The 24,313-nt window shown below is 44.8% G+C and overlaps 1 protein-coding gene across 1 annotated transcript; it reads left to right on the top strand.

Annotated features, from left to right (window-relative positions):
• Positions 1–1,368: 1,368 nt before the first annotated feature.
• SCTR (secretin receptor) lies at positions 1,369–22,605 on the top strand. Its single transcript, XM_075153922.1, is given in 15 exon segments — positions 1,369–1,440; positions 1,442–1,489; positions 1,492–1,596; positions 5,669–5,795; positions 10,469–10,579; positions 14,546–14,649; positions 14,943–15,040; positions 16,024–16,156; positions 17,354–17,507; positions 17,599–17,659; positions 18,209–18,278; positions 20,862–20,953; positions 21,045–21,183; positions 21,363–21,404; positions 22,429–22,605. Coding segments are annotated over 15 exon segments (1,533 nt in total).
• Positions 22,606–24,313: the final 1,708 nt, after the last annotated feature.

Here is a 24,313-nt window from a genome sequence, read left to right as displayed (position 1 = left end):
TCCTGCTCCTGGAGATGTGGGGAGAGATGAGGGTGGTGTGTAGGGAAACAGAGAGCATTGCAATTCAGTTCTCCTAAGGAGCATATATAGGGATGAGCTGGAGTTACTGTGGTCAGAGTGGGCATGGGAAAGGGCAACACTCACTAGGAAACCCGGATTCCTTCGTTGTGCTGCTCAGTGGATGACTCGCTTAATGCAGTAGTTGGATTTTCAGTGCACAGGTAATGAGCCAGATGTTTTATGGCCATAGTCATTGACTTTACTGGTAGATCTGGAGTACACCCTCAGTAGATTGGAAAGCAGACCCTGAGTTTTGGGCAGCCCCTCATCACACTTGACCTGTCTGGAGTAACGGGCGATAATAAATTGGAAAAGATGGTAAAAGATGTTTTGAGACAATTTACCAAGCTGAGGACTGCAGTGCTTTGAGAAAGGGCACTAGTGCAGATTGCAAACTTTGGCTCTTTTTTGAGGCCGTATTCATTATTGTGCTACAAGTGAACTTGGCAAGCAAAGGTTTGGAGTGCCTGCCTTGGCAGCTGGGAGCCCACACCCAGGGTAAGCACACAGCCCCTTTACAATAGTTTTGCCACAGAAACAAAACCTGGAAAAACAAAGCACTCCAGCTATGGAAGGGGACTGCTGAGGAACTGCCTATTGGGAACCCAGGATGCCTCGAATCTACATCCCACCATGAGGTACCACAGGGATCCAAACACGATGACATCTTGCAACGTACAGCATCGAGACAAAATGCAGACTGGCTGTTTCCCTGGATGTTGGATGAGACAGTGAAGTCCAGGGAGCATTTAAAGTCCTCTTTGGAACGGGTAGGAAGACAAGATCCCCTGTTTGCTCTTCCTCTGGTGCCTACCCCAGACTCGAGGTCGTCTTCAGCTCCGGCAGCTGTGCTCGCCTGGGCTGGGTGGGAGGCGTGGGTAGCTGGCTGTCCTGCAGCAGGCTCTGCCAGCCTCCTGATTTCTGGCTCTCGGGGATGTGTGCTCGCTGCAGCAGGCATGTGCAGAGCTGTCAGGAGCAGAAGCAGCGCAGGCAGCCTGAATCACATTCCTCCAACCCTGTTTCTCAGCAGGGCTCTTATTCCAGAGCTGTATTTCCCCTTGATTGATTACCTCTGCCATTGTGGGGCTGACATCTTACACAGGAGTCCTGCTTGGTCCCTTATCATGGGAGCATGAGGAATGATCATTCCCCAGCGACACCCGTCGATAACAGTGAATAATAGCCAGGAAGGGAGGCAGACGATAGGAACATGCTCAAGAGAGGTGCTGTTATTCTTGAGACAGGAGGCTTCTGCAGAGGAGGAGGAGGAGAGCTTGGAGGGTGGACAGGGGGGTCCTGTCATTGCTGATGCGCTCTAGGGCTCAGCAGCTGGAGAGAAACATTGGCTAAGGATGGTCAAAGCTGGGAAGGGAAAAAAGTGAGGAGGGAAAGGGGTGAAGTGAAAGGAGCTAAGAGCCACGCTGGAGAGCACACAGACAGCCCAGTGGCCTCTGGTGCGCAAGGGATGAAGGAAACAGCCTGTGGTTGACTATGTGGATCATCTGGGTAACCATCTTCTGGATTTCAACCGTCCTGGTAGGTGCTCAGAGCTATTTATTCCCAATTGCATGGAATCACATGTTGTCTGAATAAGTGCACCTCTATTTCATGAAGTCGTGGAGTGTTCTTTGTTTAAGAAGGTTTGTGTAAAGCTGGGATTTTTTATTTTATTCTTGCTTCTGCTGCTTCCTGCACTAATTGACAGTGGCCAGATGGCTAGATGCTGGATGCCTCAATTTCCCCACCTATATAAAAACAGCGGCATGCCTCGGTTTCCCCATCTATATAAAGACAGCAGTGTTACTAACCTGCTTTGGTAAACGTAGCAGGTTCTGTGATGAAGGAGAAAAGATTTGATGCCATTTAGAGAAGCCTTGCTGATTTACACCAGCAAGCAATCCCCTAAGGGCGAATGCCCACCACTATCAGAGCCTCCCTTAACTCAGATTGAAGAAATGCAAAGCGATGTTTGACTCACAAAGTTTGGTTTCTTTCTTTTATCTTTATCACTTTACTGGGAATTTATGTGGCAGATTGTCATTGCTGAGCTCTGGGTGCTCAGACAAGTTGGGAAGGACAGCTGAACCTGGGCTGTGATCTCCAGGTGCTGCTCAGCTTATTCATATTTTGAAAGCATATAAAACCAAGACTGAGATATGTCCAGCTTGGGTGTGAGAAGCTGGGAAAGGATCAAACTCTCGGCAAATGTAAAAAATCACTGTTTCATTTCAGCTAATGGAAAAATCAATCTATTTGTCCCAGCAGGGGATTTGGTTCAAATTCTGAGAATACCTGAGCTCTACCTAGACATTTTAATTGCAGAGTGAATGCAATCTGCAAACTTTTTTGCCTTTTGATTGTCTTCCACAATAAAAATAGTGACTGTGATGGTTTTCTTGTCATTTTGTTTTCTTATTCTTAGGTATTACCTAAAGGACTCTGTAAATAGATGTCATTGCTCGGGGTGCCATTGAGAGCATCTCCTTTCACTTGTTCTCTTTCTAATTCTTCAAAATACCTATTTTGATTTTGCCAGGCATCTTTTGTTCTCCTTTAAATCCTGTCATTAAACTAAACCCACTTACTTTCAAATTAAATGGCTGTGAATTCTGTGGCTGCGAATATTATTTATATTAAATAGTGTTTAGATCCATTCATTTCACAGGTTAAAAACTGTAGTTGGCTCCTGCTATCAATATCACAAACTGCAGCTTTCTGCCCATTCTGGACATCTGGTTATCATTATTTGTTTCTTTAAACAAAATATTAGGATGTCTTGCCCCTTCATCAAAATCTGACAGCCTGTGAGCTGGGAGCGGTTTCAGTGAATTGTTTAGGAAGAGACGAAGAAACCGCATGTAGATGAGCCCATTTTCCTCCTGGATTTCAAGGCACGGGGCAGGCTGTTTGCTCCCAGTTGTGGACGGTAAACACGAGCGAGACTGAGCGCAGCCGGTAGCGGTGTGGGGTTGTGGCGTGGGAAGCAGGATTTCGCATCGCTCAGCGAACAGCCGTGCCGGACCTGCGATGCCCCGCTCACACCCAGCCTGCCCTGTCGGATGTCAGCGTTGGCAAAGACCGACCGAGGGACAGCATTTGTGGAAAACAAGGTCTTTAAAACAGCACCTGGAGGCTCTCTGCTTTCTCTGGGTTTAAAATCTGGTTATCCGCATGTCTATTACCAGACAGCGGTATCTGATCAGAAGAGTAGGGTGGACATCACTTGGCGGGGTAAAACAGTAATTGTAAGGCATTAACTACACCATATTCCTGCTTGAGCAACACATTTTATGTAAGAAAATAATGCTCTATCAGATCATCAGGGTGGTCTTCACAGCTAAATGTGCAAAAAGTGTGCAGCCTCATTCTAGCCATAAAGAAATAATGTAGTCTTTAAATCTCTTTCTAGAACAAAAGCTTTCTTAGGACCTACATTTCTTAAAAGGAAACGGTGCCCACAAGATGTACAACCTTTTTTAAGGTGAAAAATTTTCCTGTTTCTGAGACTATTACTAATGTGATTACTAGCATTTATTTTTACGTATGTTCAGTATCATCTTGAACGACCTGCATGCAAACCAGACCAGTTCTGTTGGCCGCTTCAAATGTTCAACACTAATATTGTTTTTTAATGTATTTTCAAGGCAGCTTTTGGACGGAGATAGATACTACAGCAGAAGTGTGTCGTAGGTCTTAACTGTCATATTTGTACTTGTGAACTCTGAAAATGTATTAAATTGCTTTACTATTGAATCATAGAATCATAGAATCATAGAATCATACAGGTTGGAAAAGACCTCTAAGATCATCGTGTCCAACCGTCAACCCAACACCACCATGGTAATCAAATAGATAATCAAATATATATCAATATTTGATAGGTAATCAAATATTGGTAATCAAATAGATAACAATAGAGAGTGATAAATAATGCACGATTAAAAAAATCTGTCAATATTTAGAAATCATCAAATTCAGCCTTCAGCTAACAACTGAAACTACTAAATGCAATTACATTTCTTCAGACATGTTACTTCAGTCAGACATTTCTGTTTTTTTCAAAAATTAAATGGATTTTAAAAATCTATTTTTTTCAAATATTACATGGATTAAAAATGCATTTAAATCCTGGCACCAGAGGATAGTTTATTTCATCTGAATTCTTTGCATATGTGATTCCAGAAAATTCATTACATTATGCAAAATCAAATGGTTTTTAGTTTATTATTTCATGATGCACAAAGACAAGGGAGAAAGATGCTGAAGTTAAACACAGCAGACCAATTAGTTGAGGCATCATACGCTGCTGAAAAGATCAAACTTTGTTCAGAAGTACAATACCCAGAATACTTCCAGCCAAAATGAATGGGAATATAGTCGCTGATGTCTGATAGGCTAAAATTTAATTGTAGAAAAGTAATAGTTCTCATTACAAGGTTTTCAGTGATCATTCTCTCTCCTAAATCTAATCTGAAAGTGATCAGCAATACTACAAGATTGATTAGGTTGAGTAGTAATATGATGCTCCCGGGTTAACTTTTCCTGCACAAAGTACATAAAAAAATTCTATCTGATACTTTTCAAATAATACATCCTGATGACTTGCTTTTAATCTTTTAAGTATGTGTATGTATATAAATATGCATATACATATATGTACATATAAGTTCTATAGTGGAAATTTATAAAGATTTTTGGTTTTGTTCGTGAGAGAGGAATTATCTAATTTGTTATAATGGGAACCCGCTTTTATTTAGTATTTTTATTGTCAAAAATAATAGAAACTGGTAAAGTAATAGAAATGGTAAAAGTACTTTTTTACTGCAAGACATAACAACTGGGACCTTGTCCTGCAAATCATTTTGCGATGATTTTTAATACATGCCATTTTAATGGTCGGTAGCTGTTTTGTACATTCCTTTTGGTCCAGGTACATATAACATGAACTGCACATTTAATTGCTACATCAGGATTGAGTTAAGACTAACATTTCCGTACTGCTTTGTGAGAAAGGAGGATGGGGCAAGATGGGAAGGTGAGAAAATGACCTTAGGACAAATTACCGACTAGGTTCTCACAAAAATCTGGGTGAGATTCTGCTTTCAGGTTGGCTCCTGGAGCTTCCTGATCAGTACTAGTGAAACAGCCTTGGGTGGTCTGCAACCAGTGGACATATTTGGATCACTTGTGCCTGGGAAAATGATCTGCCAGGTCTATGGTTTAACACTGCCGGGGCGATTAATTAATTCTCTGTTGCTCTAGGAGAGTCCAGCAGTGCCCTGGATGTTTCTGCAGTCTTTTGGAAGAACATCCTGCTCATGTACTTAATTTAACAGAATAACATATTCATTTTTCTCAATAGCAGTAATGTCAGCAAAAGGGAGAAGGCAGAAACTCAGTCTGTGCTTGCCTGCTGCTACTATAAAAAAGCAGACTTAATTAGGAAAATAGACTGTATTTCAAGGAAATTGACTGTATTTCAAGGAAATATTGGCCACAATCATTTGATAGGGTTGCATGGGGAACGCAAGCATAAGAAGGGTAAATCCTGTCCAGCCGATGTAAGTTTTAAGAGAACAAATGATTCCACTGCTTTTAAAATTTGCAGATCAGAGCTGTCCCACCTGTCTGCGATCTCCTGAATGTCCTGAAAAGGGAGGAAGAAAACTGTGCTGAGACTCTCTCCCTGGAGGCGAAGAACAGAACGCCCGAAAAGGATCCACTCCTGAGCTCAGGTAAAGGCTGAATGAATGTGGGCAATAAAAACTGCTCTCAAGTGAGCTGCGTGGCCTCAAAATCAGATAGCCCCACATTCCTTCCCATAGGAGGCATGCACCTTGTATGCATCTCATTTAGGAGCAGAAAACCAGGTAAGATCTATTATAAGGCTTCAGAGGGTGGGATTTTGACCTTACTGTGACAGCAAGAGTCATAGGAGCCTTCTAACTTAGCTGCTCAACTGCAGTCCTCACAACCAGAGAGCACATCAGCAACAAAATCTTGCAAATTGCAGAGGATTTGGAATTCTTCTCATCTTGGACAAGGATATTTTTATAAAGTCAGCCCAGTAATTGCAGATTTACTTAACTATATTTGCCTTCAGAATCAATGAATACCAGCAGCCAACATTTAAATCACATGGCCTGAAGGTCTTCGTTGCTTCCTCCTTGCTCTAACTTACTGTCACTTAACAGAGCTCTTGCATTTCAGAGAGGATTTATCATCATATAAAGGAGTTTTTGGCCTGGGAAGGTCTTGTGGTACTGAGTCCTTATCATGTAGACAGCTTTCCTTTCACAGCTGAGCAAGTGCGTTCATGTGCAAGGGGTCTCAGAGAGGTAACTGCAAGCAATTATTGAAGCTTGCCTATGAACTGAGTGTTAGCTCCCCTAGGCAGCAGCTGGGTCAGCATCTCGCAGTGTGTTTTGGATGGAGGCAACAGATGTGACTATTTTTTGTGTGAGATCAGCCATCGCCACTAAGGATGTGTTTGTGTCATTCACAGCATCTCACAGACTGAACTGTTTCTGGGTGACTTTTGTGGACCATGACATGGCAAGGTCCTCACCAGCGCGGAAAGTGAAGGAGCTGCTGTGAGATGTGCTGTGTGCAGGGTGTCCTGGCCAGAGATAAGCTACTGTGTCAGCAAGAGTTGAGGCTTTTTCTTAGTTTCAAAGCCTTCCTCTCTCACTCTTCCAGAGAGTGTTGGAGACACGGAACCGTTTCACTATGACCTGGCCCAAAGGAAGGACTCAGAGGCAAGATCTATTGCCTGGTTTCTTAGGATGCCTAGCATTTTTCTCTATCTTTGTTTTATCCCTGTGAGCCTTGCAGATTGATGGGTGTGAGCACAGCTTCAGGGCATCATGCCCATGTAGCAGTAAGAGGGTACCTCATGGCAGGTTGCCAGATACTCCAGAATACAGATCTATCTCATTATGTATAAGAAGTTTGATGATATGAATAAATCGGTATTGTTTGTTTCCTTCCCTGGTGCCCTTCACCGAAGAGGAGGGTGGTTTGACAACCTATTTTTCTGCTTTGATCCTGTGACATGGCTCTAATGCTGAGCTCTGCATTTCCTCTGCACCAGAGATCCGAAGATGCAAACAAGTTAAACTTCACAGGACCGTGCAGGTGTGGACCACCACTAGCATTAGCAGGCAGTACTGTTTTACAGATGGTCTCATTTTATCTTAGTCGAATAGTAGCTCCTCAGCAGAGACTTAATCCAGTTTTAAGTTGGATCTAAATTTTAAAAATTCCCCCGAGGCCTTTTGTTACTGGAAATTTTTAAACCGGATAATTCTACCCTCTGTGCCCAAATCTACAGAAAAGGAAGTTAAAAGTATAGGATTGTGTTAAACCTTTGAGAAGGCATTTCCAATGGCTGACAAAATTGCTCTTTCAACACTACAAGTCAGATCAAACAAGGCATACTGCCGTGGGCTCAGGGCTACCCACGTAGCAGAAAGCTTTAATCTTAAAGTGGCCAGAATGACTAAGCCCCTCTCTGTAAATCTGCAAATACACCTTCTCCTGGCAGTGAAACCCCAGAAGAATGCACGTCTTTCCCCAAGTAATGGTTCTCAAAGAGAGAGCCCAGGAATTTCCTTCTGCTGGTCCTTAGTCAAGGAGGGTTTGTTACCTCAGTAAATTATGGAGTAATGCTTTTATTCTGGGAAATGATGCATCTGAAAACACCTCCAGCCTTTGATTATTTGCATGTCTGAGGTCTGTGTGCAGAAAATCCCATACAGGGACTTCAGTTTGAAGAAGAGAGAAACAAAGCTCTGGGCTTTCAGTGCATGTCCTTGGTGGGTCACGCAGGGAGAGAGAAAGGCAGCTTTGCAGGGTGTAGATCGCCTTCCATACCCCATCCTTCCTGCACCTACCCCAGAAGCTTTGACTGGTGCAGGCAGGAAGAAGGGCAAAGCAGGGGACAAGCTTCCACGGTGCCATCTTTGCTGCGGTGCTCACATCTCCACAAAAATGGCACAAACACACAGGATTAATTGTGGGTGAATCAGTCAAAAGTACCTGAGCAGTAAGTGTTTCTTATCCTCCTGCAGTATAAGGACTCTGCCCTTATGATACCGTTAGCTTGGAGGAGGGAGAAGTTTACATTAATGTAACCCAAGTCACAGTTATGCTCTTTTTTGTGCATGAGTGAAGACGGGATAATTCTCTCAGGTGCAGGGAACAGGGGAGGGAAGCTGCTGGAAGTCTGAGACCTCTGGTCATGGTGACACTGTGTATTCCTGCTAGGGGAATGCTCTGTTTGCTGCTTGAGGGAGGTCCCAAAGAGCACAGGGACATCAGGGAGGTGCCACTGTGCTCTGCCTCCACCCAGGAGGTTCTTTAGCTAGGTAGGGGTGGGTGGCACCAGCTTTGCTCTGTGAGGAATGGCAAGAAGCCCACCCGCAGGAGGAATGGCTTGGCTGGTTTTTGTTTTGTCCTCCTGGGAAGAGACCATCCCAACATCATAATTTTGCCAGGTTTTTCTGTGTACTGAATCTTGAGGGCTTTATGCCGGTGGTGTTGGCATGAAGGTTCCATAACCCAAACAATGCAGCACGGCTAGGCATAAATATCACCCAAGTTGATGTTTCATTTGTCATTAAACTATTGCTTTGAAGTAAATGGTTACCAAGTCCTATAAACATTGGCACAGCGAGGACACCAAAGCTGAGGTGCCCTGGCTGTGAAAAGCTCTGTATTTCCAGGCACTAGGACTGTTGTCTAGGAAATCAATACATTTCTAGAAATGTAAATATTTTTGTCAGGCTAATGGAGGCTGGCCTTATAAAGCATGAAGCATTTGAAGAGAGTGCTCAGCACTTTCTCCCCTCCACTTTCAGTGAGCGTGAGGGCATTTGGCACATGCCAGGACCTGCCAGGCGTAGGGTGGTCCTGGCATGCTCCAGTGGCCTCTTTTTTCCCTGTCATGTTACAAAACCCACAGAGAAGGCTTTGCTAAAGCCAGTGACAGTGAGCGGAGGCAAAAGGGAACCAGCCTAAATGATTTCAGCCTATGTCTGGAGAAGAGCAAAATAAGAAAGACCAGGATTGCAGTCTCTCTGTAGCACAAGGGGCATCAACTGTTGGTCTTCTCTATTAACACTCTGCACCGCAGGCCAAAATTCATCCATGCCAGCTTCTAGCACCTAAGCAAGTTGTCTAAGTTGACATCACTGTCATGCTGTGCTCCATTGACCATTGGCTCCCTGATGCATCTCTACCAGCCCTGCCAGAAGGCCAAACAGCCAAGCTGAGGGTGCAGCTGGAAAAGCCTCCCTCATATCTTGACTGTAGGAGGGGACCACGACAAACCCAGCCTTAAAATAAGCAGCCCCTGCACCTAACTGAGGGAAGTGGGTGAATCTGGGCAGTGTCGGTCAGTCCCTGCAGGTGATGGAGGCCGCAGGTGGCAGAAGGTGCAGGGAGGGCAACTAAGCCACGGGCTCATGCGTACAGAAAGCCCAGCGGGACTCCAGGTTCAGTGACTGGTCTGAGATGGGTCCTCCAACAGGCAGGTCACACTGTCGGAGGCCTGGCCTTGGAAAGAACAACAGTACAGGTAGATTGTGCCAGCATATTGGTGTGAACCCACGTTTTGCTTGATTTGAACCCATGTGATGATCTTCCCTTTACAGTCCCAGGCACTGGCTGAGCTTAGCGAAGTTTTGCTCTCCTGCAACAGAAAAGCCATTGAGACCTGCAGCCAAGCCCAGCAAGTGGTCTGTTGGTGTTATTCACTCCAGCACAGTCTTGGCATAATGAAAGAGATGAAGAAGCAGAGGATTTTTTATGGTGGTACAAGGATGACATTGATATTGTTCCTCTCTGCCCTTTCCCCAGTATTGTTCTGAAGCTGTTTAAACTCCTACTCAAGTTGTATCTTTTTCTGTTTACAAAAGGATTGTGTAAGGAAAACATCAGGGTGACTCAAAGTGGAAGCTTTAGAAAGACTGAAAAGTAAGCTAAAACATTCACATCTGGTTTCCTTCATCTTTCCAGGGCAATTCAATAGTTACCAGAAGACAGTTGAGTAGCCAAGGGCCTGATGCGAAGTTCACTATGGCCCAAGTTGCTCTTTGTCTGGCTAGAAGAGACCAGTGGAGTCAAAGACCAGAATGGGATGGGCCTGGAGCTTGCTGGGGATGGTTTGAAGCAAGTAGGACCTGTTCTGTCCTCTACAGGTCTCAGCAGGACTTGCTCTGTCTCATCCAGCTTGCTTTTCAGAGTTCTAAGCATCTTTGTTCCCATAGCTGCCTTGGTCCTTGGGAGATGTTGCATGGTGTTTCATTGCTTGGAGATGTTTCATGGTGTTTTGTTGTTGGGAGAAGTTTCATGGTGTTTTGTCACTGGGAGATGCTGCATGGTGTTTCGTTGTCCCCCCCCACAGGCAGATGTGCTGGAATGTGGGATAACATGAGCTGCTGGCCTTCGTCTGCCGTGGGACAGACTGTCAAGGCTCACTGTCCTGAATTCTTCCAGATGCTGACTGGGAAAAAAGGTAACACTAAAAATATGCTTTTCTTGCCCAGATGTTTTTTATTATTTTATTTTTAAATGTGCTATTTACAAAGGTGCTACTGTCAGGTCTGAACTTGAAGTGAAATTGTGTCTCTGCTTCTTTTAAAGAACGATGGTCACTTAGCAGCTCCGTTTCCAACACTAAGCTAAATGTGGGAAAGCCTGGAATTAAAGTAGCAAGATGTTTTAAGTGTTTATTTTTCTTAGCCAGGTGGAGAAAAGTGCAGGAAGTAAATGCTATCCTGAAAAGCATTGTTTTAGCATGGTTTCTTAAAGCAAAGAGTTTTCTCCACTCAAGCTCTGTGTTTATGTATTTCTGTCCGTCTTCCCCTTCTAATAACTCTTAGAGACAGTGGCTGATCTCAGCTGAGTTTGACGGGAACAAAACTTCACACAGCGTTACATTCATACAAGTTTTGGCAAAACAACCAGCCACGTAGGGGGAAAAGATCCTTTTTTTGCCTCCATCAAGAGGAAGTCTGCACTGGAGGTTCATCCCTTGGCTGTGACAGGCTCCACACAACTGGCACAAATTCATGGGAACCCGGGTTTCATGGCTCACCAAACAACTTACTCAAAAGATGAGCTCAAGCAACGTTTGTTGTCCTTTCTCTGGGATTTCTAAGCTAGAAATGAAGTGTAATTTATTCCCAGTATACTACAGCAATCATGAGCCATTAAGTAGGAGTTTCTGCCTGCTTTCTGTTCAGTTCTACTTTTCAGCAATGCCTAAGACATGTGCTTGCATTTCTCTTTAGTGAGTTAATGATTCAAATTGGAAGAGGGTTTTGCATTCTTTGGTTATAGGATACAGATTAATGAGGTCCAGTACTTACAGAAAAGCAGACAGATTCATTTTATGGAGGGAGGAACAGGAGACAAAGTATTAGATTGTCTAATAAAGATTAAATAAGTCAGAGGAGAAGCACTTAGTGGTCTTTAAATAAAATCAGACGTGAGCCATTCAGATTAAAATAAATACTGTGCTCCTTTCTGTACACACAAAGAGTAGCTGCCCATTGAATCCTATAATCTGGTTTAAAGACAGAGGATAAACTACACAAAGACACAGATCGCTGAGGAAATCATCCGACTGGCATGCACTCACAAATCTTTAGCATAGTGATACCGGCCCTTAAATGTATTAAATGAAATCCCTGCTGGTACAGCCACTAGAGGGAACCGCTCCCTGCCTCTGGCCCTTGCACCGGGGAGGAAAACAGGAATTTGTACATCCAAAGGTCATAATTACATCTCAAACATGCATTGCCTTTTCTTGGAGATAGTCTAACAGGTTTACACTTTAGTGCCCTCCTTATCGAGAAGCTGAGACCTGAACCGCTCTGATACACAATAATCAGAGTGACAGTGTTCAAAACAGAAACCCAAGACATGGTCCATTGGCATTTGCATCTTATTTCGGTCTCTGCATCTGGCATTTTGGGTCAAAGTCAGCAATAGTTTCTTCCCATTCTCATAGCCACATTCTTCTCTGATTTTGTACTGCGGTTGGCTTGTGACTCATGCGTTTAATTACTGCTACAGTCGTTGCCCTGTTTGAAGCAATTTCGCAGAAGAAAAACAAAGATCTGTTTGCTTGAAAAAAAAGCAAAAGTTTTCTCTCCTCACCACTTACAAAGCAGATGGGCAGCCACAAATGCCAAAGACTCATACGTTAAGGGACGCAGATAGCTCTGAGCTCTGACCAAACCCTGGTCTCCGTGCTGTTGAGCTTTGTGCTGACATCTAGACTTGCATTTGCAGCCCAGACTGTCTGGCCCCTTCCCACATAACAGACCAAAGAAACAAAATAATCTGGAACCACGTGAAGTTCACATCCAGACCTGCACATCGTGTCTCAGGCAAGAAATGAGGAAAGGTGTGACGACTGTGGGGATTCAGAGGCAGATGAGAAGGCCACATCGAATGGCCCCAGTTCCACAGCCATCCCTTTAGCCAGTGTTCCCCCTTGCCTAGGCAACTCCAAAAGCCTCCAAGGCACCAGTAAACACCAAGCACCGATCATTAGACTGACTGCAGACGCGAGTCTGCTCCGAGCGGCTCATGCTGCAGTTTCCCCAGTGTGCCACCTATAAGCAAGTGGCGTTGTGAAAATTGTGCTCATGTCCATCAATGTAATACACCCTGCATAATCTCCCATGCTTTGCATATAACGCAATCGCATGCATACATAAACACAGAACTTCACCTCTTCTTGTCTGATCTACTTTGACATCCTCAGGCAAAAACCAGTTACAGGCATGTTTACAAGCACAACACTCTGCTCTGAGTTAAGTACGTGTGACTTAATAATTGAAGCTGAAGTAGAGAATTTGCCACCATACCATTCCCTTGCTGGGTGCCAAGGCAGGTTGGGGAAAAGTGTTTGGGAGACCTGCTTCTCTTCTGTTGTTGCTGCACTGCAGCAGGGTATAGAAAACCTTGCTTAAAAAGCAAGCCTGGCCCTTCCAAAGATGCTAAGCTGAAACAAGATGTTCATAAAAGCATCAGAAGAGTAGTCTGATACTGACACACACAGAGCTCTTCCCACTTGGAGATCTCAGCGTGTTTGCTGTGCCTTGCAGTTTTACAGAGGTGAGTTCAAATCAAGTGCAGACATGCTGTCAGGTCACCAGAATTAGCCCAGAGGTAGCAGGGGCCCTGACTCTGTCCTGACGGTCCCAGCAGGGCTCTAAAGAGCATAAACCAGTGCCAAACACTGCTGCATATGCATCTCCCTCCATTCCCTCAACACTGTGGGGATGTTTTGCAGAAACTGGATGCCCTAGAGTCCCTATGGCTAAATGTGTGGACAAAAATAGACTTTTATGGTGCCTTCTGGCAAGGCTTTTACTAAGAAGAGCTGCTGATTTCAGGCCCTCTCTAAGTCCTTGCTAGTATTGCCGTTACTTCAGCAAAGCCAGGATTTCAATCCATGTTTCTAAAGTATGGCTCCTACCTGACGGGTTAATGTGATTAGGACAGCGGGCAGTGGTTTTACTTCTTTGTAAAAGTTTCTCTTCTCTTCAGCGCATAACCTACATGCCTGCTAAGGTCATTTTCTTCCAATGAGATTGTAAGGTGAGTAGGGCAGGACTTCCCACTTCCACTTTAGTTCCAAACATGAATATGGACGTGTTCAAACCTGTCCTATTCAACCATGTGCCACTTGCTGGGGATCCATCTCACTCAGCTTTAGGATTCTAAAAGTCAGATGGCCCAGCAGAAGTGGGTCAGACAAACTGCCCTCTGCGGATGTCTGTCTGAAAATCAGACGAATTCTGCAAATGCCTCTTTTTCTCCACTGACTAAAAAGACAGCCACGAGGGACACAGTTGGACTCAAGCATTTAGCTTTCAGAAGGCTAACTTAAGTGAGGGGAATCCCATCCTAGCCTTTAATTTGCAAGTAAGCAAGGAAATCAACAGTGTAAGATAATACCCAGACCTGGCTGTTGGGACAAGCCTTTTAGTTTTCATTTAAATCTCACCAAAAATCTGTGACTATCTAAAGTTTTGTGTTCTCTTCAGACCATGACAAACCACAGTAAGGAGGTGGGAGCATTCAGGAAAGTATCAGGTTTGCGTGGAGTATGAACCTGTGATTGAACAAGTCATGTGTTTGCTGATCTTGGAATACTGGCCAAGAAACACCAGATGTACCGAACAGTATTATTTATGTTGCAATTTATAAAAACACATCCATCACAGTCATCCCTGAGTGGGCAAACAATATTATGACCCACACAAATACACTGCGCAAGTATCAACATAATTAGCTCAGCTGTATTTCACCTCCAGCTATGCAGAGTGCACTGCCTGGGGGAAAATATTCTCTTTGCTGTTGGAGCAACCCTACACATTGGTGACTGATCCGCGAGGAGAACAAAGATACAGTTGGAAATGAGCACACGTGGTTTTGTCTTTTTTTTGTTGTTACCACACAGGTTTTGTCTACCGAAACTGTACGAGCGAGGGTTGGTCGGACCCATATCCAAGACCTGATATCGCTTGCGGCTACAATGTCAATGACACTACAAATGAAGCAAGAGTGAGTCTGAGTGCCTGTGACCACAGTTCTGCTGCTTTGGGGGCCCGGGGGAGGAACATGTTAAGGAGAGACTGAATGATGTGATTTAACTCAGGTGGGGCTATTGTTACAGGTGTTTTTCAGTATAAATGCTTCCTCCAAATGATCAGAATGGGTTGCTCTGGGTAAAACTTCAGTAGCTGATTTTACAAGAAAATTTATTTGTTAAATAGGAGGAGACACCTTTCTCTTGGTATGGGCTGATTTCTACCAGAAAGTCAAAGGTAAAGGTGTGAATATTTGTTCCCCTGCAGCGTTCCTATTTCATGACTCTGAAGACCATGTACACTGTCGGATACTGCACCTCCCTTGTGACGCTGACGATAGCCTTAGTGGTCCTGGTATCTTTTAGGTGAGGAGAAACATCTCTGGTTTGCGTTTGGCTGGGACTTCTGGTCATCTCAGCTGACACAGATCTTTCTGTTGGCTTTCAGGGCAAGTTAAAAATTGAAGTATTTCTGAAAACCTTTCCAGAGATCGGTGACAAAAATGATCTTTGAGTCTTGTCTCCCAGAAAATGTCAGGGCTCCTCCTCATATTGTGCTCTCCTGTCCTTTCCAAAATGTAGCTGGACGTATTTTGCAGACTGGTGTTTGCACCACCCCCCTGCTGAGGTCTGCCCGTGACTGCAGTGTCCCTCGGGCAGAGTGTCTGTCCCCCTGCTGTTCTTTTCCCCACTTGAGACTGTGGCTAGAACTTTTCTCTAAGTGCTGCTGCGCTGACTTCTGGGAAGGTGTTTCAGGTTTACAGCAGCAATCTGACAGTCCACTTATCTTCACGCATCCTTATAACCTGGAATTTGTATTTTGCTGCTTATTCACTAAATGAATTTCCCTTACACTAAGTGTCAGGGCGGCACCTCTGAGCAGAAGGAACCCCAACTATTTTGCAAACTTGTCTTCAGGCTGCATGCTGGGCCTCCAGACCCAGATTATGTGGAGATTTAATACAGGAAACATTGCAGGCCCAAGTGCACTGTGCAGGCAAACCAAATAAATCCACCCAGGTGTGGATAAACACCTTGGGTTCATGTTACGCCAAAAAGGAGGGAGGGAGGCTAGACCAAGCACATTGGCATGAAATCGCAATTCTTCTGGCAGCGTTAAACTTGTTTTAGTATCTGAATGGAGCAGATGTGACTTTAGCTTTTTAAGGTCCTCTCTAGGATATCCCTCTTGGGAAATGCATTAGTCTTCCTTTCACAGACAGAAAAACAGCGTTATTAATTTGTCTGTTTAGCATTAATAAGGATTGAAACCTGCTGTTTACAGCCACAAGCTACCCGCGTTGGCTAGGAATGCAACTTCACAGGATCCCTCTCTCTTTCTGTAACAGAAGACTTCGCTGTACGAGGAACTACATCCACATGCACCTCTTCACATCGTTCATTTTGCGAGCCTCGTCCAACTTTATCAAGGATGCTGTTTTGTTTTCCTCTGAAGACACGAATTACTGCGGGGCATACACGGTAACCCTCTGCCTTCCAGCTTGCTCCACACCTCAGTTTCCCAGCAGGATCCCAGCAGTAGTTAGTGTGCAGGGAAGGAAATCTCTGTCTCAACTTTCCATTCAGCATGAGGGGTTATGGGAGAGGAAAGGTATGATCTGTCCCTTCTCCATCGCTCAGTCCTGCGTGTCGGTTGTTCCTAGCTGAGATTTCCCTGTTTGGGGAGACTCTGTATGGGTGACGGTGGCATGAGGACACAAAAGCAGCCCAGGCTGGAGCACACACATAGAAACCCAGGTGTGGTTCCTCCCAGCTATAGGTGCCCTTACAAGTATTGGAGCAGAGGGCATCCAGGTCAGTCTGAAGTAGGTACCTGCAATCATCATCTTGATTGTGTTGACTAGATGGCCACAGAAGACACCTAGGAGCTCAGCATATTGATCCAGAAATGCCTAAACATGGCTGTCTCAGGCTGTGAACACAGGATATACCACCAGGGTGGAGATTGTTACACGGATTTTAGATTTGGGTAGATGGGGCTGGCAGGAAAACTACGAGAACATATTAAATATTGCTGACTTATACCACAGTGCGAGACCTGGTAGTAAGATATGGGTTTGCACCCAGAGAGCCTGGAAAAGGAACCTCCCAAATTTTGAATCGTTTTTTCCTTTCTATTGGCAGCAAAATATCTTGAAAATTGGGAGCGGGAGAGGGGGGGAGCACTGGAAACAATGTTCAATGCTTTAAACCAAAAGATAAGAATTAGGGAGGGAAACAAAAAAAAACAAAACAAAAGGCTTGTTGCTGAACAAGAACATTTTGAGTAAATTTTAACTTGTCTTTATTGACCCTTTTTCTTAGGAAAAAAAGACTGACAAATACATTCACATGCTTCTCTAAGGTGATGTTAGTGCTACTGATACTAATAAGGTAGTAATAGTGAAACTCCTCTAAGTGAGACAGTAACCCAAACCCGTGTGTCCATGGCGTATTTGGTTCTTGCTAGTGAGGCAGTTGATTAATGCATTTACGAGTGCCAGTCCTGCTTTCTTGTCATGTGAACGCCTGTCTCAAGGCCACCCGTTCTCACTCAGTTCTCAATTAGTCCCCTAATTACTATAAAATCTCTATTTGCCAAGATATATTTACAGCTCCCTCTCTGTTAGAAGGTAGATACAAACCCAGGCAGAAGCTAATTATCCTCTCTCTCCTCAGGCTGGGTGTAAGCTCACCATGGTGGTCTTTCAGTATTGCATCATGTCTAACTACAGCTGGCTCCTCGTGGAGGGACTGTACCTCCACACTCTCCTGGTTATTTCTTTCTTCTCGGAAAGGAAGTTCCTCTGGTGGTTCATCGCCCTCGGATGGGGTACTGGTTCTCCTTTCAGTAAGAATAACTGTGGGTGTGTTTTGCCTTTGGGATGGACTTGTGGAGCAGTAACTAGCTTTTTCAATCACAGGTGCCCCAACTGTGTTTGTGGCTGCATGGGCGACTGCTAGGCAGCTCCATGAAAATATTGGGTAAGTTGCGTGAAGGGGGAGAAGGTAGCATGCCGGGGGGAGCATGCAGCCCCCACACAGGTGGCTCCACGGGGTCTTGCTCATTCCTAGCTGCTGGCAGCCAAGCAAACCAACCACCACCCTGCAGTGGTGTGAGCCTGGATCCTAGCGTGGGTGGGAGAAGAGGTCCAGCTGAGCAATCTGAGAAAGAGCCTCAAATTTCATTTGAGCATTTTCAAGGGTAGGAGGTAGCCTTCAAGTATGAATTCAGCCCACAATGTTTTCAGCATCTGTATTCAACTTTCTGATCGGTGAAACTTTGTTCCTTTCTCTTCTCTCTTCCAAAATTTTGAACAATGGTTGTACTTTAAGGGCAGAATATACTTTTGTCCTGTGCAGGCGGACAGTTTTCTGTCAGAAGTGTTGTACAGATGAGAACAAATGAGAACAGGAGATTAATTTCTTAGAAGAAGGGAATAGGGACCTATCTGAAGTATAAAACAGACTAAACCCCTTGAAAAGACACCAGTGTTTTCATAACTGACTGCACCTTCTCTTCTATTTTTACAGGTGTTGGGACATTAACAGTAATGCCAATACCTGGTGGATCATTAGAGGCCCTGTAGTTTTGTCTATTTTTGTAAGTCTTTTCTGGGACAAGTAGATTTAAACTGTATTTTCAAAGATTGTGAAGTCAGAGATCATCTACTCAACATGCTTTAGAAGTGTGTTAATGAACTGGTCTTAGACATGTGCCTGAACTGGTGTGACACATGAATTATTGCTTAAGCAACTTCTGCTCAGCGGGATTTAGTCAGTAACTAATGCCCCGAAGCTAAGTTCACAAGGGAAGCTAGAGCGTCCTCCCAAGAAGCAAGAGCCTGAAGAATATCAGGTTTCCACATCCTGTTGATTTCATATGAACTTGGCTGGCTTGTGGAAGCTTGTTTTGGACTGTTTCAAGGAAGGCTCCGAAGGAGAAATGAAGTGGCTATATATTTCAGTACAATCGCCTTTGTGTCCCCCGGTCAATGCCCCTCTCAGCAAAGCCAAAACCAACTTGCCTAACATGACCATTAGCTTTTGTTTTCAGCAAGGAAAGCAGTTCACAGGCTGCAGGCACCATATGTTGGTGGACTGCAATTATATGGTATTGCTCACTGAAATAAGGCATAGGCATTGAAACTCAGCGTGTACCTGCCCAGTACAAGGCAGTAGATGCTCTGGGGCAGACCACTGAGAAGCTCTGGGGCAGACCACCCTGCAATGATCAATCTGAAACCCTAGTACAGAAACACTCAAGCTGCTAGTTACTCTCAGGTAACACGCTGGCCCTCCAAGTGAGAACCCAAGAGTTGGTCGAGGTTTTTGTGTTGCCCGTAGGAGCCATTATGTTTGCAAAACACAAACTGCAACACTTGCACGCTTTCTTGGAAACCCAAGCAGCAGAGATGATCAGTTAAAGTTCTGCTCCCATTTACCACTGAGCAATCCTTCAAACCAAGCAGAAGACCACACAAGTGATTCAGGATCAACTTAACAAGGCCGTAGCATTTATTTTTCTTAATGAAGCAGCCCTTATGCTCCAGCAGCCACTCAGCAATATTTAAATGCCAACAAGACCCAGGCATTCTGCAAAACGAAAAGCACAATCTTAATTTACCTTTTGAGGGTCACCCGCTACCCCCTGCCAAGTTTCCTCAAAATCCTGATCACATCTATCTTAGCCACTTAAGGCAGGAGCCGCCTGCATGACTCTGGCTCTTTACCTAAAAGAGGCTTTTCTCAAGCCCATAGCCACAGACAAACAAACAGCCAGTCCTTCAGAATTCAGATCTAATCTCTTTATTCCTCACAGCGCACAGTCCTTAGCAGTTCAAAGGGCAGAAAATCAACACCGATAAACTCCTTTGTGCTCCTAGGCTAACAGTCATTGCTTGTGCTGCCCGCGGGCGATCCCTCCCAGCAGGAATCCCACCTCACCCTCCCTCCCCAGCAGTTTTCATCAGCAAAAAGTCCTGCTCAGCCTACACTGCTCATGCCTGGCCTAGTGGGCTAAAAACCCCAGAACCCTCAAACCTGAACCTCCTTTTCCCCCCAACACCCCCAAAATATTTCAGTCTTTCCTTCATGTTCCCCACCCCTAGCTCCTCCCAGGTCTGCTCCTTCCCTCACCCCTCCCCAGCTCCCCAAACTTCCAGCCCTCTCCAGACACCCTCAGCAGCCCAGACCACACAGCCACAGTTGCGCTCTCTTCATCCAAAAATTTCGGGAACATCCCGGGTCTGTCCCATCTACAGGAGACGCGCTTCTCATAGGGAAACCCACCACCTCAGAGCCCTGCTCCGACACCCACCGGCACCTACAAGCCACCATGAAGAGGGTGCAGCACTGCGATGGTGTTTCCAGGCGTAGGGAAGGGTTAAGGGCCTGCTATGGTGCAGGGTGTTGCAAAAAGGCTGCGGGTGGGTCGGCGGGCAGTGCCGGGGGCAGGAGGAGCACAGGGCGATGCAAAGGGCAGATAGAGCCCAGGTCGCTCCCTGATGCCGTGGGAGGTAGGTGCGCTGGGGCTGGCTCTGCCTCCCCTGCTACTCCCGCTCTTTGCCTGATGGTCAAACGAGCAGAAACAGCTATTTTTATCTGATATCCCCCCTTGGAGAGGGGGAAAATGCAAAAGGAAGAACTTCAGTGTCGACTGTCTCCTATCCCCACTTTTAACCATTTTGCCTCCATCATCCCAAACCACGCTGTGTCTTTTGGCAGGGAACAAAAGGCATTTGCAGTCCCAGTTAGCAAGCGGTAGCTGCAGTGCTGTCCCTTTGCTGGCATCCAAAGTGGGGCCAGACTGCGCAGAGCCTGTCTGAACCCCACAGCCAGAAGGGATCCTACCGGTGCACCTGGTCTCCCTGCCCGTTGGTGATTTGCCCAGATAATAAGCCCTGATCATCCCCATAACTAAAGCTGCAGCAAACTGGCGGGGAAAGCAGTCGGCACCGGAGTCCAGGGTGGCTGGGCAGGCTGAAGGGGCAGGGACAGGGACTGGAATGGGGACAGGGACACGGGCAGGCCAGCCCCAGCCTCTCTATTCTGCCTGCTCAGCCAAAACACCCCAAACTGGCTCTGCTGATACCTGGCAGTTACATAAGTGGTCACTGGGCATTTGGGTTTGCTGTTTGTTTTGGGTTTTTTTTTTTCCCCACATCCTTCCTTTTGTTTTTTTCAGATTAATTTCATTCTTTTTGTCAACATTTTAAGAATCTTGATGAGGAAGCTCAGCTCGCCTGAAGGACGGAGCAGTGATTTCAACCAATACAAGTATGTCCTGTACATCATGACTTTATGCCAGGTGAGCCCACCCGAGCTCCTCTTGCTCCTTCTACATTGGCTTTCCCATTTTCATTCTCAGGAGACTTGCAAAGTCAACGCTCCTCCTCATCCCTCTCTTTGGGGTCCACTACATCATCTTTGCTTTTTTCCCCGAAGACGCAAGCAGCGGCACAATGGAAATTCAGCTGTTTTTTGAATTGGCTCTTGGATCATTCCAGGTAATATTTGACAAGCTATTATTTCTTCAAAATAAGAAAAAGAGGTATAACATATAATTCTGCAACAGAGCAGAGTCCCAATGGCAAAATCAAGCTGATTTCCCTTGAGATGCCTCATCCCTGTTCAAAAACTAAAACTGCAGTTCTAATTCTGTGACTACAGTTCTTTTATCTTTTAGGGCTTCATCGTGGCTGTACTTTATTGTTTTCTTAATGGTGAGGTGAGTTTTGTGTATATAACATTCTTTTTTATTGCTCAAGCATGCCTCATTAATCAGTAGGATATGTTCTCCAATGAATTACACGTTTTGTCTGAGGGTTTTCTTCCCAGCTACCTAACGTCACTCATGAAACACCTCCTAGACCTGGCAAGCCTAAGTAATTGTATGCCAGATGCAAACTTCACCTCTCAGCTATTGCAGCCCTTTCATAAATCAGATAGCATTATTACTGTCTGGGAACGGAGGGTGGGAGTACCATCCCGCACACGGTCACGCTGACAATCAGCTGGTTCTGACGTATGGTGCTATTGTCTGTCATCCCATGGCTGTTTTCTTTGCTTGATCCTTGGGAGGGAATTTATCAAAAGCTGTATGCAGTCCAGGTTTATTAGGACTCTCATAAGGTAAAGCTTTTGGAAGAGGGACCATTTCCTTTGTAGTCGTATGATAACTCCCAAGCTTCTGGGCTAGAACTTGCATTCTGAAGTGTTGCTGCTGGTAGAGGTGGGGGGAAACATTAACCAAACCTGGGAGATCCTGAGGTTATTGGAAGGAAAAAAAAAAAAACATTAGTGCCTAGGTTGGAAGAAAAAGTCACTTTGAAATGGAGGGGTTTGAAATACTTTGACTGATCCTTTAATAGTGTTCGGAAAAAGTTGTTTTGAAAAGAAAACCTGCATTTTTTATGTTAACATGCCAAAATGTCCCATTTTTATAACTAAAATAAAAATCTTGGAAAAATCTAAACCAAACACTTACTAAGGCCAGCTAGACTTCGTGAACAGTTTCACCTGCAATTAAACAGAAGAACAGGTTAACAGAAAATTGTGTGGCAGCAACAACAGTATCACTAGAAATGACAAGAAACAGGCCTTACCCTAACCCCTTAAACTGGGGGTTAAATAAATAAATCCAAACCTTGGCAAAGGTAGCCCACTCTCCTTTTCCTGTTATACTGCTCTCCGCAATGCAGGACTCCAAGATAAACTAGCTGAACTAAGTATTTTGTGACCTTTCTACCTAGGTTCAGCTGGAAGTTCAGAGAAAATGGAGGCAGTGGCATTTAAGCAAACACTTGCGTCAGCATCTCAGCACCTCAGCGAGTAACGGAGGAAGTGGCTTAACTCAAGAGATGCAGATGGTGAGGTCAAGCCCACCAGAGCACAGGAGAGCAACCCTCCAAAGATCAAGCGTGCTTTAACGCTGTACGCCTGGAGAATACTTCCATGCTCAGATACACATGGTTAAGTCCCATGGACCATGCTGGGAGTCTTGTGTATGTATCCAAAAGCGGGACTTGGCTGTAGATCAACGGTTCTTGAAGCACATCTGTTCATCTATATCCTGTGTAGCACCAGAGTTATTTTGCAAGGCAAAATGGGCCAAAACATTATACTCTTCCTTGGGTTTCTGGCCACAGTCATTTGTGTTTCTTTCCACACCAATATTTTTCAGCTGCTATTTCTACCTTAAATGTGACCTTTCATTTTCCATGTGGCTCTCCAACATGTTCCAGGCTAAGCCAGGCTGGTGAGTTTTAGATGTTCTCTATTTCTTCTGCTGTTGAAGCTGGGAGGACATTCAATTTTGTACAATGAAGGTATCGTGCCACCCTTTAACATAGATTTGAAATGCAAAATTAATTCATCCCTAAAATTTACCAAGATTCAAAGTCTTTCTCTTGTGGTGATGGATGATGGACACTGAGAACATAAAGCATGGCTGAACTAATGCTTCCTATCGAACTGCATATCCATTGCTCAGGTATGCTCCAGTGATGGTGGCAGGTTCAGAAGGTTCTTTTCCTTTGCCTCTTCTAACAGTGGAGATCTTGGAAATAACAGTGGTCCAATTTGGATTTTTGTATGTTTTTTGAAATGGTAAAAAAAGCCATTATAGCATATTCTAAGGCTGACCAAGAAAACTTTAGTAAGATGGCTCTTTCCTATTGTGTCTGTACCTCAGAGACTTGTCCTGCTAGTCTTTGAGGGAAGCAAGGAAAGCCCTTGGGACATTTAAAACTCAATTGAACTGGTCAGTACAAGGTATCTTATGAAAAACAACACCATAGTGGCTGGCAAAGATCTCTTTACAGTCTATGATCACTCAGCATGCTGAAATCTGCAAGATTGTGCACTGTAATACTCTGTCACAAGGTATCCAAGCTTCTATTACAGCTTTATGTTCTTAAAGATAAAATTTTTGAGCAAATTTCCCTGGTTTGAGTTGGAAAGGGATAAAAGAATTCATCCGACAAATGCAATCAAGCCTCCTACTTGATTTTGTACCTGCATTTCCCTGGTTGGGGCAATTCTTGCCTGCTTTTCTTCAAGGGGAAAGATGACTGAACAGAAAGCAAGTGGCATTTATCACACTTCTCTCTCCTCCTGGTCACCTACAAGACATTGGCAAAACGCACATGGTATGTCAAATGCTGACCAAGCGGCATTCCCCAACCGCTCTGCCAAAACCTCTAACGAGTTTTTATTCACACCAAACCCTCATGGTAGACTTCTGCCATTTACCAGAAGACAAACACGCAGAGAAATTCAAAGGATGCTTTCAAAGTTAAATTACCTGTGCAAAATCAGGTTTTTGAATGCTATTAGCACTGTTTCAAACCCCGAGATTCGGGAAAAATGTTTTTCTTTCTCTGCCGGTGCCGACAGTTAGACCGCACAGCCTGTATCCCGCCGGTGAAGCAGGCACTGCAGGCAGCAGCACCACTGGCGGCAGCCAGGCGCAGAAGGGCCAGGAGGTTTGCTCTGGCCTCCCTTGCCCGGTCGGCTTTGCCTGCTGATGCACCCAGAGCGGGAGAGTTGAACCTATTTAAAAACAGGAAAAAAAATCAAATACAAAGCAGTGAACTGGCAAGGGTTTCCAGGAATTAATTTTAAACTTACTTTTTT

This window comes from Calonectris borealis, chromosome 6, assembly GCF_964195595.1.
Source record: "Calonectris borealis chromosome 6, bCalBor7.hap1.2, whole genome shotgun sequence".
In the NCBI taxonomy this organism is placed as follows: Eukaryota; Metazoa; Chordata; class Aves; order Procellariiformes; family Procellariidae; genus Calonectris; species Calonectris borealis.
Note: the sequence above shows the minus strand (reverse complement) of the source record. Positions and strands in the feature narration are given on the sequence as shown.